The sequence below is a fragment of the Lissotriton helveticus genome, chromosome 2_1 (assembly GCF_964261635.1).
Source record: "Lissotriton helveticus chromosome 2_1, aLisHel1.1, whole genome shotgun sequence".
Classification (NCBI taxonomy): domain Eukaryota; kingdom Metazoa; phylum Chordata; class Amphibia; order Caudata; family Salamandridae; genus Lissotriton; species Lissotriton helveticus.
The window spans coordinates 1,741,418,006-1,741,434,209 of NC_136059.1; the positions used below are offsets into that span (position 1 = coordinate 1,741,418,006).

The following is a 16,204-nucleotide window of genomic DNA, read 5'->3' on the forward strand; positions in this document are numbered from 1 at the left end:
AGTTGCAAAAAAAATGCAACTCGCTAAATAGGGTTTCTACATGGCCCTGTTAGTTTTTGCATGCGCAAACGGGTCGCTAACCCATTTTGCACGTGCCAAAATGGGTTGTACACCTGGCCCTAAGTTCCCTCTTTGCACTTTTCCTAATAGAAAGTTGGACATTTATGTGCAGATTCACAAAGTCATCCGAGGGTATGTAAACAAAGTATGCTTCTAGTACTACGCCCCAAACCCTTGAATTCCTTTGGAAACCACTCCCATTTTGTTTTTTATCCTGCAAAAAGTTTCCAGCTTTTACCTAGTGAATTTAGTGTATTATAAAACGGCAGGGTTGTGTAGTAACTTCCCACAAGTTGCAGTGTTTCTCATGCTTTTGCTAAATGGTAATTCTGCTAAAATCCTAAGGCTTAATGGTTGTTTTTTTATTTATTAGCTTGTCCTTCTGGAACATACAAACCTGAAGGCTACCCTGGAGGCATAAGCACATGCCTCGCATGCCCTGATGTCAACCATACGTCTCCACCAGGAAGTACATCTGTGGAGGATTGTACCTGCAAGGAGGGTTTCCGTGCTGTCGGCCAGTCATGTGAAGGTGGGTCACCTAAATCAGCGTTATCAATTGATGAAACAGATCTTACATTGTTTGAGTGATTCAGATATAACAAAAGTGAAATATATTATATGCAAGATTTTTATGTCCATTAATATTACCAAATTAAAATTAGTTCTCATGTTTCTGACTTGAAGAATGAAAGGGTGAGTCACTATTTCTGGATTTCACCTTGTGACTTGAAGATCACATAGACTTCAAAAACAAGTCCTAATCTTGCTAACCTATGTCACTGCAAAGACCAATTGCCTTTAATTTGCTAAAACATTTCTTTTGTTACTGTGTAATGTTTGAATTTCATATTATGAATGACTTTAAAGATTTGCTGAGGGCATTAATTTTCAAAAACATTTTTTTGCCTCACAAAATGCAAACATGCTGTTAACCGACTCCAGAATGTTGATATCATCACATAATAATTTTGTACACATTGCACTGTGTTGTTGAAACATTCCCTTATTAAACACTCATGTGAAATGAGGAGTTTTGATGCCAGACGTGGAGATTCAATTATGTGCAATATAGCCACAATTACAAATGAAATTGAATGGTTCCTAAGTTCAAGACACGTTTTGTGTCCATGTTTAGTAACCTCAGCTGCATTTTAAAGAATCCCTCTATTCACCCACCTAACATCCTTCTCTTTATCATCAAACAAAGAGAAACATTCCAAAAAGCTGAGAGATGGTGCAGATGCTCATCTTCTGAAGAGCAGTAAGGCTTTCAAGTTTGAGACTAACTAAGGATTAGATTCCAACCCTAGAGCAAAGAAGATTTGGTATGTAGTCAGTAGAGAGCAGAAGTCAACTAAACCAATGTCTTACAAAGGGAGTTAAGAAGAGGCCTAATATGCACATTAGGGCAAAATAAAGGATGTTCCTGCAACTACTCAGTCTGTGAATTTTGCCATAATACTTTCTGCTCTTTCTGACCAGATGCTCCGGGGCAAGTGGGCAAGCAGCCATCAGAGGGGAGATATAGTCTATACAAAGCTTCAATGACGACTGCTATTCCTTAATCATCAGGCAGAGTCTGACACCTGAAAGAAAATACCATTTATTGTCTATGTGACAAAAACATGGAAGAAAGAGTAACTTCAAAGACATTGTCAATGCCACTCGATGGACAATCAACAGCATCATAATATGATTGCTCTCTGTAGAATGATGATCCGAGATAATATGGAGAACAATTTGAAAAGTTCTGAACTTATGGGCTATCATAAGGCCCTTAAGTATTGAAAGATGCTAAATATATAGCTAAAGTCCTCAATGCTGCATTTAGAGAGCTTTGTGTATTGACTTTCAGTACAGGGATTATACGGGTGCATTCCGTTTTTCCCAGGGGAACCCAAAAGCCATTGAAGCTCCAAAAATATTTACTTACCCCAGAAACTTTCTCAATTGGAAATGTTTCTTCTAGGTAACATCCAAACAAAGAAAGCACAAATAAAGTGATAGTGGAAAACAAATTGTCCGTTAGAACTCGGCATGGATTAAAGTAGTCTACCAGAAAAATCACGTTTTCAAGACCACATTAAATTATGCCCTTATTGTAAACTGAACAAAAACACTCCCTGACACAGTGCACAAGGTTATAGAACTAGCCCACAAAAATTAATAATTTAGTTGGCGTGCAGTGCATGTAGCAATCTTTTTCTTGCTACAATGTTGCTATTCTTTCGTATTTGTAATGTATGTGGTTCGTGGGGTGGGAATAACAGAAAAATTGTTTGGAACAAGGAGGGGGAAAGGTGGATGTTTGGGCTAGGAACCTGAAACAAGTTACCAACATTATAGTGGGTTTTATACTTTTTGCAAATGATAGCAAATTGAAGAAACTTCTAAACACTTTCACTTTATACCATCATTGTCTGGAAACTAAATCGGGATGAAGTTATTTTCATGGAATTTGAATGGAATGCAAAACCCTAGTAAAAACATTTGGAGACCTATATGTGGGCAAGCAGATAATGTGATGTTGCAGGAAATCTAAGGCCAATATTTAGGGTCGAAGAAGTGAGAGAGTTCGAGAATTTACATAACCCACTATCATCAATAGGAAAGCAGCTACACATTGTGAAGCAAATTGCTTTTATGATATTTAGCATTTGTCATCAGGCTTCACATTATATTGGGCGACTGGTTTTATGCTCCAGATTCTCAAGGCATAAAGTCAACCAGACATTTCAAACAGCCAATCGCTTCATTTTCAAGGAACCAAAGATTTGCTGGTCCAGAACTTTCTCTTTTGTGATTGCCATGCTCTCAAATTACTTGCCATGCTCCCTCCACAGCATATCGAATTAGGCATCCTTTTGGAACCAAATTAAATCCTGGTTGTTCTCTACCTCCATCTTGCCTTAACTTGCTACTCATTCAAATGTGTCATTCATAGCCATGGCATACCCCTTGGTTTGCTGCATTCACGTTATTATTATTTTATTGATGTCCACAAGAGGACATGTTCCACTGAAAAATAATTTAGAAAATAGGAACTAATAGGTTTTTAGCCATGTATCAAAACCCAAATAGTTGTGGGTGGCAATTATAATCTATAATTAGTAAATTGTGATATAATGATGAGCCATTACCAACACTGAGAGAAGTTGGAGGATAACATACAGTTGGTGTATATTTCCTGAGGTGGATATGATCCTACGTATGTTGCTGTCAAACTCACAGTTCCTCGTCTGGGATTTCTGGACTTCGATGTTGTGCCGTATCACCCACTATGTACCCTTAGGAAACTAAGAATAGCCACTCCTGGTGACATAAGAGGAAAGCGGAATTTGAAAAGGCATATTTCTGATAGCGACTTATAGTCACAGATTCCTCACCTTTTGAATATTCCCCAGGCGTCAGACTGGATCTGGAAACTTTTCAACAGTATCTTTGTGTCCTGGTAGGTGGCTCTGTACAGCTCTGCACTGAGGCCCATCCTAGAGAGATGAAGACTTCTCCTGGTATAGAAAGTAGGTGGGGAGAAACCTTCATATGCTAGCAGCACTCCCCTGTCAATCTTCTTGCAGGATGATCCTATTGGGTACTGATGCTCTCTTTGATTATCTAATAAAATATGAGATAAGGCATTTGCGCAAGATTGGGGGCAGTGTTAGCCTCAAGAACGTATGAGGTAATGTGCCCCTAGCAAAGTCAAATTAGTCAATAAAACAAACAGCATAATACATTAAATGTCTTTTTGAGATGAAGCTTAAGCTAGAAACCATGAACATTTGTTAAAGGTGCATCACAGAAGGCAAAATAGGCATGTGGGTAATTAGCATATAGGGAATACGTATAAAGCTTAGTCAAATGTAGCAAAAATATCAGAATTATTCTAAGTCTTAAGCATGAGCCAGACTGACAAGAGGCTAGTCGCTAAGAAGGAAGAGATGATTTTTGGCTCACCTCCAAAATGAGCCCTTGGTGTAAGAAAAAAATACATAGTGAAAATAATTTAGTCAGCATGAAATGAATATAATGGTTCAAGGCTCAACCAATCATAATACAGAACTAAATGCACCGGTACTAAGATCTATCCCCTTAGTAAATAATTATTAGTCTCCTCTTCATCTAATGTCCTCAGATGTGACAGTACAAATCTAGTTACACACAAAACAATGGCGGACTCATTGAATGAATGAATAGACTTACAAAAATACTCTAGATCTAATGTCATCGGATGTAACAGTACAAATCTAGTTACGCACAAAACAGGGGTGGACGTATTACATTAACAGACCTACTGAAATACTGACAGAAAAGACCTTGAACAGTTATATTTGGAAGGACATTTTGCTGCCTGCAATGAGAGGAGAAATGAGGCCTAGTTTGGGGGTAGTTTAGTAAAGTATTCAAATTTCAAATGTATTTTTATTGATTTAGACCTCGTCAGACATCAACAATATAAAATGACAGTATATACAGATAATAGATTTATTCATAGATTTAATATCTTTAAAACAGTGGTAAAAAGGTTTTAAAAAATGTAAACAAATTATAACATATAAATTCGTCTGGAGGGAGTTTTATTAGGCTGATCCAATCATTAGTTCTAAAAATATTGTATTTAATAATATAGGATTAATAAAATGGCTATGACCTTCAATCAGGAGTTTATTTGGGCAAACATAAAGGACATTTACCGTATATTGAGTGCCTCCTCCACACAGATCACAAGAGCCAGATTTATCAAGTGTGCCTCCCCAATTTCTGGTTAAGTCTTTTAATCGCAGCATCAAAATGCAAAATATTTTGGACACGCTTTATCTTCAATACTAACTATACACGGCTTATAATGGGATAGCTGTGAGCAATGTGCCTTATCAGAGTGAAAGCTCAATCTCAGACTAGATTTTTTCAGGAAAAATGTCAAAAGTACTGGTGACCAAGACTGTAGTAGGATAGTAGAGCATTGAAAAGACTCCAAAGCAGTCTCTAGGTTTTCTTTAAAAGTATTTTTCCCTGAACCAGTCTAAAATATTTCCTGGCTTAAAAGTGCTCTCACCTTCTGGTACGCAAAGCAGATTATAAGCCCATCTAATAAGGTAGAATTGTTTTATTGCACTAAGGTGAGCTACAGGTTTTAACTTGATACGTTGAAAGTGAAGAGCAATTGGAGAGTCAGTTGTTGAGATTTCTGGAGAAACTCCCCTGGCTTCATCTGCTGTTCCGCAGGTCCGGATCAACGCTCCAGCTTCCAGTAAACCCCCCTTAACAGAGGGAGACGGTGTAATATTTGATGAAGGGAACAAAGTTGCTAGTAGCAAGGAAAGTGAATTTTATTCTATGTCTGAGCCCACAGATGTGTCAGAAGGCAACGATGTTGATACTCAAATACTGGCTGATGGGTCTCCTAGCCGTTCCCCCATAAATATGGGCAATGATTCCGAGAATTCTCCTTGGGGGGCTGCAACAATGGAAACTCTCACAGTACGGAAGGTGGCCAAGGGGGAGGGTGCTGCTGGCACAATGGTGCAGTTTGATATAAAAAACAATGGTCCTTGACCGTATTCATTTGGGGAGAAATAAATCAGTTTAGCTTTAAACATTCAGGACATTATTTATGAGCATATAAAAGAACATTCCGTCTGCTCTTGATACTCAATCATTTTATTCAAAATAGACAAAAATAAACAAAAGATCAGTAATTGCAACATACAAAAAATTCTATTTCACCATGCATTTTATTTTCATGTCAACTGGTGGGGCAATGTAATTGTTTTTTGTTTTTTATATCAAACTGTACCTAGGTCCAAGACCTTTTAGGGTGACCCCATTTTTATAATGGCACAACGGTACAGGCACCAGAATGGAACCTCTCCATTGGAGATAAGACGTCCGAGGAATTGGATCTTTTTGCTGAGGCAACCGGGGGTTTGCTGGATGAAATACAAGGCCAAATATCTCTTGAAGCTATTTATAAATGTATAACTGACCACAGGAAGGAAACACGTGCAGAGAATTCTAAGACACATACTGCCTGTAGGAAGCTACAGAATACAGTAAGGAGACTCGCCAAAACCTGCAATGACTTTACTGAGCGAATGGCTGTGGCTGAGACCCGCATTTCAGCACTAGAAGATCAGATGGTAGTACAAAAGGACCTAGTTGTAGACATGCAGGCTACTAAAGAGGATTGACATAACAAGCTGGTGGACATGGAAAACCGATTGCGTCACAATAATCTGCGTATACTGTGCGTACCAGAAGGCTTGGAGGGGCAAGATGTCCGGCAATTTGGTATAGAAATGTTTGATGAAGCGTTCTCCGAGCTTAAGGAATGGAAATGGTCTAAAAAAATACAACGTGTGCACAGATTTACTTTTCGACAACGGGTACTAAGAAATGGACAGGCGGCGCAGCAACCACGGGAGATTCTGATTTCTTTAAATAATTTCCTGGCCTGGCAGGCAATATACAATCTGGCGAGACCCGATAAGAATAGAACTGGGAAAGGCACACAATGTTTTGTTAGACCGCATTATTGCCACACTAGAGTGGAAAAGAGATGGCAGATGCGTCAATTGATTAATCCATTCCAAGTAAACGAACTACAAGTGTTCTTATTGCAGCCAGCTACTCTAAAGGTTGTTAATAAGGGTCAGACGCGCTTTTTTACCTCTGAGGTTACTGCTAAAGAATATTTACAATCCTTGGGGTGACTTGGAATGATGTCTAGAAACATATGCCTTGCATTGTATTTGGTAAATTTGATGGGATGGATAAAAGGATCATACTATGGTGTGACATCCTGACGGCTCATCTGCACACATAATATTATTTTGGGAAGAGATGAGCACCATGTGAGCTATTCACCAAGCATCACAAGGGCGATCAGCCCTAAGGCCTCTATTGTGGGGGAGGGTCACAGGCGGTGTTTTTTTGGGGGGTAGGTGGTGGGGGTGTGCAGGGGGGGCACTTGGGAGAAAGGGGAAGGGGGCAGCAAGAAAAGGGGGAAAATTCAGTTCAATGCATGTGTTGTTGGTATGATGCGACTTATACAGATATACTTAAGTTAGTGAGATATGATGTCATCAATGGTAGATAGGGGGAGCGATAGGCTGCTGCGAATATGCACATTCAATGTATGTGGTCTAAACAATGCTCTTAAAAGGAAATGTGTTGCTGCTGAGCTAAAATTAATAAATCCAGATATTTTGTGCTTGTAAGAGACACACGTCCCCTGGTCTAATAGAAGGATATTATTTGAGTTGGGATATACAGTAATTGCAGCATCTAGACAGTCTATTATGAACAGGGGAGTGGCGATTGTAGCGCGACGTGGAATATCCGGCAAGGGCAAGGAAAAGGTTGATAATCTGGGGAGGTGGGCCATTACGGAATATCTTATAGGGAATACTAAGATTGTTCTTTGTACAGTCTATGGTTCGAACTTAGATGAGGCAGAGACCATCCAATTTTTGAATGTTGAATTGCCACTATAGGGAACACCATTGGTACTGACTGGGCACTTTAATATACATGGGGAAGGCCAGATGTGGGACCCTGAACATAGGAAGTATATTGGGGGTAAACCAAAAGTATATAGGGCGTTACAACAACTGTTGCAGAATCATGGTTTAGTAGATGGGTGGGCAGTTGTGAATCAGGGAGATCCAACGTATACGTTTTATTCTCACCCATATAATACATTTGTTCGGCTAGATTATGTGTTTTTGCCCCAGTCACTCATGGTCGGCGCAAAGATGCAAGTATGGCCAGGAATCACATCGGATCATGGACCAGTGCTAGCCAATCTTATTGGCCTTAGTCTTGCAAAGGAACACAGATCCTTTACTTTTAATAAGAAGCTACTATGCGACTCCGATTGTATCAGCCATATTAAAACTTGGGCAAAATCGTTTTTGAAGAGTAACAGAGGCTCAGCCACTCAACCAATGGTCTGGGATGCACTGAAAGCTGGGTTGAGGGGGGAGACACTTAGTTATGGATGGACCAAGCAAAGGCTTCAAAAGGAGCAAATGCGGGGCCTATTAGAAGAGTTAAAGGTAGCAGAACGAGAATTTATACAAACGGTTAGAGACAAGGCAGATCCCAAGGCCACACAAACTAAGACTGCATGCTGTAAGGCTCAGATCAATGGGATATGGAGTCAGGAAATAGCGGCTCCATATAAAACGTATAAAGAAGAAAGGTATGAATATGGGGAGACGACTGGTCGCTGTCTAGCTCAAAGGCTGCGGGGGAAGCAAGCTGCCCAGAGAATTGCTATGTTAGAAGATGGGAAAGGGGGTGTAGCAGAGACTATGGAAGGGATATTGGAGGTGAACCATTCTTATTATAAAGAGCTTTACACACAAGATATAGTGCTGCTGCAATATAGAACAGTATTTGCAGGCATTAGAGTTGACTGGGCTCGCACGAGAGGAGTTGGAAACCCCATTAACAATGTTAGAATTGGAGGAAGCACTGGGTTTATTGGCTTTAGGGAAAGCGGGTGGACCAGACAAACTCCCGTTGGAAATCTACCGGATACTTTTTCCTACTATTAAAGAAGATATGTTGGCTACTTTTTTAGAGGCTCAGGTAGGAAATCCATCACCTTCTTGGGATGATGCCAATATTGTGGTTTTTAAAAAGAAAGATAAGTCGGCGAGGCTCCCTGGGCCATATAGACCCATATCATTAATAAATGCAGACGGCAAGCTGTACTCAAAGATTTTAGCAACTAGGAACGCCCAAGTCATATCTCCGTTAGGATCCAAGCATCAACATGGTTTTATACCAGGCCGTAGCACGGTCAATCATATATAAAGGGTGATTGCAACTATAGACTATGCCAGTGGACAACAAAAGCCCATGAGTATAATTTTATTAGACGCTAAAAAGCGTTTGATCGTGTTTCATGGCCGTTCCTTTGCTAAAGATGGGGTTTGGACCCCCTAATATAACATCTATACAAACAATGTACAAAAGACCTCGGGCTAAAATACCCACTATGGGCAGAGAGTCATCTTAAGTAAATATTACTCAGGGAACAAGGCAGGGGTGTCCATGTTCGCCCCTCCTTTTTGCCATCTACATTAACCCACTGTTAACTCTGTTGGAAACAACCAATGGAATACAGTCAATGACACTTGGGCAACATCATGTGCGTGTCCTTGCTTACACTGACGATATTGCAATAGTGACGTCTGACGCAGAGCAAGCTGTAAGGGCGATTGAGAGTCTTACTCAGAGATATGGTGAAGTTGCTGGGTATAAATCGAATGTATCTAAAACCCAGATAGTCTGTACTGAAGGACTGTGTCCAGGAGAAGCGCGGGTTATGCAAGAAGCTCGATATTTGGGCATTAAGATTTGGATGGCGCTCCAAGAGGTTGTGGACGTTAATTAGGCAGATATAGTATCTTCGGCACAGCGACAATTGGAACGGGTTGAGTGCCTGCATTTGTCAATGGTAGGGAGGTGCAATGTGCTTCAAATGTGTATACTTCCTACGGTAATGTATTACTTTAGGACTGTTCCACTAGAGTTAACATGCTCTCAATTGTTACAGTTACAAACCCTTGCTGACAGGTTTATTTGGGGTAAATAAAATCTCACCGGGCTTCGAGGTATATGATGCTACTATTATTCTTTAGCCTGCCTCCTTCAAAACATCGAGTATTTGGTGATAGGAGCAGAAGTACAACAGGCGGAAGCACCTAATATATATCAAATGTTGATGGGGACTCAGGTCAGTGAGGCTTTACTTAAGTTTTTTTACCCTAGTTATTTTAAGAGAACGCGGTTTAAAATGTTTAGTACAGCATGTAAATCCTGGAAGATAATACTCAAATTGATATCGCTAGGTCGTATAAATCATTATACACCCTTAAATGCCAGAGAATTATTCCCTGCTATATTTTGGGATATAAAGATAGATAGATGGCGTGAGAAGGGGATTCAAAATTTAGTAGATTTGTATAATGGTGGGACAATGGCCTCTTTTACCAAGCTGGCTGAACAGTATAATTTAGCTAACCATGATTTCTTTACATTTTTACAAATCCGTGACTACTTAACTAAAAATCAAAGACATTTAGTAGTAACATCCTATGTGTTAACAAAAGAGCTAGGATTGGGACATTATATGGTATTTTGACGGAGACCTTATGTGATGATATAGAGAGACATGATGCAAAGTGGAGTGAAAGATTTGGGACCACAGGAACATATGTGTAACAATCAATTGATACTGCAGCTAAAGTCATGTTGACAGCGAACTTGCGCACTCAACATTATAAATCTTTGTTCAACTTATATCACACCCCAGTTAAAATGAAGAAGTGGGGGGGATCCCACTATGGGAAATGTTTTAGATGTCAGATGGACAATGCTGATATTGTACATATTTTTTTTGATTGTATAGGATTAAATCAGTTTCGAGAGGATGTATCGCAGTTTTTGACTTATATTGCAGGGGTTAATGTGTCTATCTCTAGAGAGGTGATGCTACCAGGAGTGGGTGACGGCATGCAACTTGCTCAGACATGTTACCCATTTAGATATCTTATGTTTATGGCAGCTGCAGTTGCTCGACTATGTATTGCTACTGTGTGGCTTCAGTCTGAAGCACCATCGTTTGAAATGTGGCGTGCAAAGCTTTACAATGTATTTAATTTGGAATATAGGCTATACAGTATTAAATCGAAGAGGAAAACAAATTGGGGCCAAATTTGGGGGCCTATGTTGCAACATATGGACATATTGCTGTGAATAACTTTTAAAAAATAAAGAAAGTGAGGAGCAATTCCAAGTGACTAAGAAAATACTCTCCCCAGGTAGGTATATGTTGATACTACCTCGACTGGGTTTTCTCCAAATTTCCAAACAAAAGTTCTGGCCTTTCTCCTTCCCTAAACGGTAGTATTTTTGTTTTTGAAATGTTTACTTTTAAAAAGTTGGTTTCTGAATAATTAAAAAGAGCTTTTATGTTGCGCTGTATACCAATTGGTGTGAGGTCAAAGATGACCACGTCATCAGCGTACACTATAATGGAAATAAATGGATTTTTTAGAATGCAATATGTGGTGCGAAATTGTTTACCTCAAGAAAGCAATCAGGTAAGTCACAGAGGAATAATGAGAATAGAAGGAGAGCAAGGAGGCATCCCTGCTTAAGACTGGTCCGGGTGGGAATCTTCTGAGTGCTTTATCCACTCCCATCTGGACTCTACACCATGTTGATGTGTTGAGGGCTACTATTAGCCTCAGTAAGGTTGCCAGGACTCCCATTTTAAATACATTCTCCAAAGGATGGACCAATCCATCTTATCAAAAGCTGTAGAGAAGTCAACAAATAAACAATAAACTACCTAAGAATTACTGGTTACATATTTATTGATTATAGTTTTCAAAATTGCAAAGTTATCAGTCACAGAATTGTTTTGACAGAAACCTCCTTGGACCATAGGGATTGCTCTCCTGGACTCGACCTAGTCATTTAGATGATCTAAGATGCTGGCCATAAATATCTTCCCTGTAGCATCAAGGAGGGAAATTTGACGATAGGTACTTGTAGAGAGGCGGGAGCTTTTCTTCAGAAGAGGAACCACAATGCTTCCTAAACAGGAACTTGGAATATGGCCAGTTTTATAGCAATAGGCAAAAAGGTGGGCCAGAAATATACTCCATCCTTCTATATTGTTCTCTAAGACCTTGATGGGGATCCTGTCTTGGCCCATTGCTGCTGTGACTCTCGCTTTCCTTACATAATGAGCGATTTGCTTTCTGTAAATGACATTACCTGCAGGTCGAATTCGTTAAGGGCTCGAAAAATATAGAATTTTATAGTACCAGGAATCGCCAAGTTAGTTCCGTACAATTCAGATAGGTAATCAACCCATTTCTATTGTGGGACTGGTGACGCAATTGGTGGTGTTTTACTTCCACCTGCTTTTGCATTTATACCCCAGAAGGTGTTACTATTTTTTTGCAAGACTGCTTCTTGTAGATCTACCAGTTTGGTCAAGTATAGAAAACACAGTTCTGTAAAGTGCAGCAAAATCATTTTTGATACAAAATGTTCAGGACTCAAGCCACGCATTGTTTGCTAATCTAGCAAATACCCCTCTGATGATTAATCAATCATCCTAGTTTCAATTTTCTTATTCACAATAGAGTGTTTATCATCTTTGGCTTTTTTGTGTCTCAATTCTTCTAAAATGTTAATATTTTCAAAAGCATGCGCCATAATGTTCTAAAAATCGATTTAATCTCTCCTCCTTTTCTTTGTAGTCATTGTGGCACTTTCTTTTCACACCCACAATCTAAACCCCTTTTGAAAGAGATTGCTTCAAGAATTTAAAATAAAAGAATCATATCAATTATACAAAGTAGAACAACAATTAGTGGATTTAGGATTTTTTTAAGTACATGCCCTCCAGTACTATCAAACTATTCAGCGACCTTTGCAAAACCCTTTTCAATTCCACTGAGCTATGCATCAACCGATTCCCACAACCCATGTTGTACAGGAAAATTTGCTTCATGTAAAATGTTAGTATTATTACCAATGTAATCAGTAATAAGCTTGCTGTTATCTGGTATGAAAGGTCAGCACTGTTGAATTAACAACACACAACAGACTCCACCCACATTTGCAAGAAGAATGTCCAATACCAGGCAATTTTGCATCACCATTGAACTAGAGCCATTCGCTATTCGGTAATACGAGTCAATGATCCAGCAGTGTTGGTACCTAAGCGGTCTACTAACGTAGACAGCTTCCTAATTTTCACATCATTTAAAGGCACACCAATAGGAGACAGCAAAACACCAAACACATCCAACAGTACTTAACCAATACTACACTTTTCTCTTTTAAGTCTGGTATTGCTCTGTTCACGAATTTCACTCATCTCATTCATATTATAAACAAAAGTTAAGACGAAAGCAAGACAGCTTCCCACCCAGTTAAGTGGAAGATTAAAATTAGCAGTTTTACCGCAGACATAAATTCCTCTTAACATTGGTTCTTCACGAGTCAAAAATGTGTAATTAATGATATAATCACGTTACACTCACTCTTTGTAACCATTTCTGTTGGTTTACCATTCTCTTCTTTCGTTTTCTCAGGCGCCATATACATTACTCCCTGCTTTCCTTGCTGCACTCTCAGTCTTGAATGAATTCTTCATATTTGAGTTTTTCTTCTGTCTCTTGTAAATCGATCTCTCTCATTTCCTCCAAATTTCTACTCATTCTCAACTTTCCTTCAATATATTTTCTAATAAATTCACACTCCACGCAATTTACACAAAAGTTTATAGATTTTAAATTAGATTACATGATCAATCTAAAATTATCAGAAATAGTCTCCAAATATTCAATTCTAGTACTCTCCCAAAGAAACATTGTAGTCAATGAGGTATGGTGCTTTAAATTCTCAACCAAGGAAAACATTAACAAAACATATTGCCTGATATGGAATAGGTCAGAGGAAGCTGTAAATAGCTAACCCTCTGTGAGACAGAAATTGAGATAAATGTACAGTCATTGTAGTTTCGTATTTTTGAATAAACATTCTCCTTAAAGTTTCCTAGAAACGTATCCTTATGTGCTATTTTTGTTTCTACTGTTCTATTATATGTAATGCTTAATCTCTACACTGTGATCAGCAAGTGAATCATATCCAACCAGTGAAGTGACACAACAGTAAGCCAATTACAAATATTATTTTTATAACTAATAAAACTATTTGCAAATTTGAGCAGCATCTGTGCTTGGTAGTTGCCATACTTGTACTAGGAAATTTACCTAAAAAAGCAAATCAATAATCTAACCACTAATTTTATAGGTACAAAATTAAAATGACAGGGTATATAAAACAAAACAGACTCTAACTATGGAACTCTGTGCACAAAAATTCTAATTAACCAAAGAGAAATCTTCTTTTTTTTCTAATAATAGTTCATCATGGTTCTTCCTCTTCTTCGAAAATAAATTGACAATTTATTATCCCGATGACTTCCAAATCTGACTCAACATCATCTAGATATGGTGATCACTCATGAGCTGTATTCTTTTTTATAAGATACTCTTACCCTTGTTGATCTTTTGACTACAAGCTGTTTACTCTCACTGTCATTATATTCTTGTTCTACTTGCAGAAATTCTTCTCTGATTGTTGCTGGTCTTTGAACCTTCATGAAGACTCTTTTTCTTCCTCCCACAGAATCAGGCTTCCTAGCTCCTTGTTGCACATTTTTGTCTTCAAATCCGCTTGTGGCTAATGCTGCATCTTCACTTGCTACTTGTTTAACGTATCTCTCTGAAACGGTTTGAATCCCACATTCCACTTTACACTGACTTCCTCTTGGGGTTTTAGAAACTTGAACTTTCAGCTTCACTCCTTGATTTTGAGTTTCTTTATCTTTTCCTTTGCTTTTGTATTACTTGATCTTGAGTCTAATCTTGACTTTCACCCCAATCTGGATCTACACAGCAAACTCGAGCATGACATTGTGAATCAGTAGCTGTGGTCACCACTCCTTCTTCTGCAATCTTTTCAAAGAAGTGTTCGTAACAAGGATCACCTGATAAGGTCTTTCAACCTTGATTCCAAGGCAAGACTTACAAACAAGCTTCTTCACCACGACCCAATTCTTGAGCTGGAGATTGTGGCACAATTCTTCTTTTGCTGATGGTGTTGCCAAACTGACCTCCTGAGAGATAGAATGCATGACATCAGCCAGGCCTTTGCAGTGACCTAATACACTGCCATCACTTTTTGACACAAGCGCCGCTGAAGGTATGCACAGGATTCTTATTGTTCTTCACATCAACACTTCAAGCAGAGAAGGTGCTGTCTTCTTAATTGGTGTGTTTCTGAGACTCAACAGTTGAAGACCATCTGGCAATTTCAGTGATATTTCCGTACACACTTTTGATAACTTCAGCCTCAGTGTACGTCTATTTATGGCTTCTCATGCTTCTGTAGCTACAATGAAATCCCTTCTCAATTTGGAAGTCTGTGCACAATAGCTTCAGTACTTCACTTTTCAAGTGAGTACCTTCACCTGATTCTTAAGAAGTCAGAAAACCACATTTTGGAATCGATTCTCTCATTGGTAGTTTAGCTATTATCATGCTGTCATATCTCTTTGTAAGCTACCATGAGGATAAGCATACAATAATTAAAATGTACGTAAGGTTGTTTCTCTTGCTCCTACCATTTACTTAAGGTTTTTACTCTTTACACCTAAAATGTAAGCTGGAAAAACCCTCCCTCCCTTATGCAGAGCCTGTGTGCCGACCCAGAGACGTGGCCAAGGAAATGAGCAGGCCCCCCCTCACTGTTCACTCAAAAGTAGAGGTGGGTGAGCTACTGAAAGTTCAAGCTAGGCTCAATCATGAAGGCTGGCTGTGGCTGACCTCAAGCTCCTTTCGGAATCTTGAACCAATAACAAGCGTAGCTTCCATGTGGCTTCTGCTAGCTGGCGTCCCTCTACCCAGGATCTGATGTTACGGCCAGAGCTTCTGACTTTGGATCTGAGGAATCTGGTTTAGATCTCGGAGTCAGCTTAGCATCCTGTGATTCTGGGCACATAACATAATCTCCTTCAAATATGTGATTTCAGAATATGAACTGTACTAAAACATATTGTGTTAATAGACTATAATGTAGCTAATAATAATCTGGGACACATACAGGGTTCACGTGAAAACTATCTTGCCACCTAAATTCACTAATGGCACTGTCAGCAGTGTGGGCATGGGACAGGAGTGGTTCTAGGTTCATGTTTTAAACCTATCACTTTTAATACGTACTTCGCAGTGCAATAATGTGGGATATTGAAAAAGCGTCCACGTTTTAAAGAAATATAGTTTGAGTTTTGAAGAGACTTTATCATATTTTACATGATGTTTGTTGTATGATTTACATAGCAAACATTTTCAAGGCTCAGCTCATGCGAGAAAACTAAGAACTAAGCCAGACCTTTGGTTCACCTTACCCTTTTTTATTTGTGGGCTCGCCGAGCTCTACTCAAAACTGGTTCTGGGGGTAGCTCCCCTTCTAATGGGTTTGTTGCCAGCCTGAATTTGGGGACAAAGGATTGCTTTGTCCAGATTTCACCTTACAT

The 16,204-nt window shown here is 39.1% G+C and overlaps 1 protein-coding gene across 2 annotated transcripts in view; it reads left to right on the forward strand.

The window, feature by feature from the left end:
• SVEP1 (sushi, von Willebrand factor type A, EGF and pentraxin domain containing 1) overlaps positions 1–16,204 on the forward strand; it is a 1,097,507-nt gene that overhangs the window by 422,122 nt on the left and 659,181 nt on the right. For both annotated transcript variants that reach the window (XM_078676696.1, XM_078676697.1), the window contains exon 4: positions 434–592. In XM_078676696.1, the coding sequence (XP_078532822.1) occupies positions 434–592 (159 nt within the window). The remainder of the gene's footprint in view (positions 1–433; positions 593–16,204) is intronic.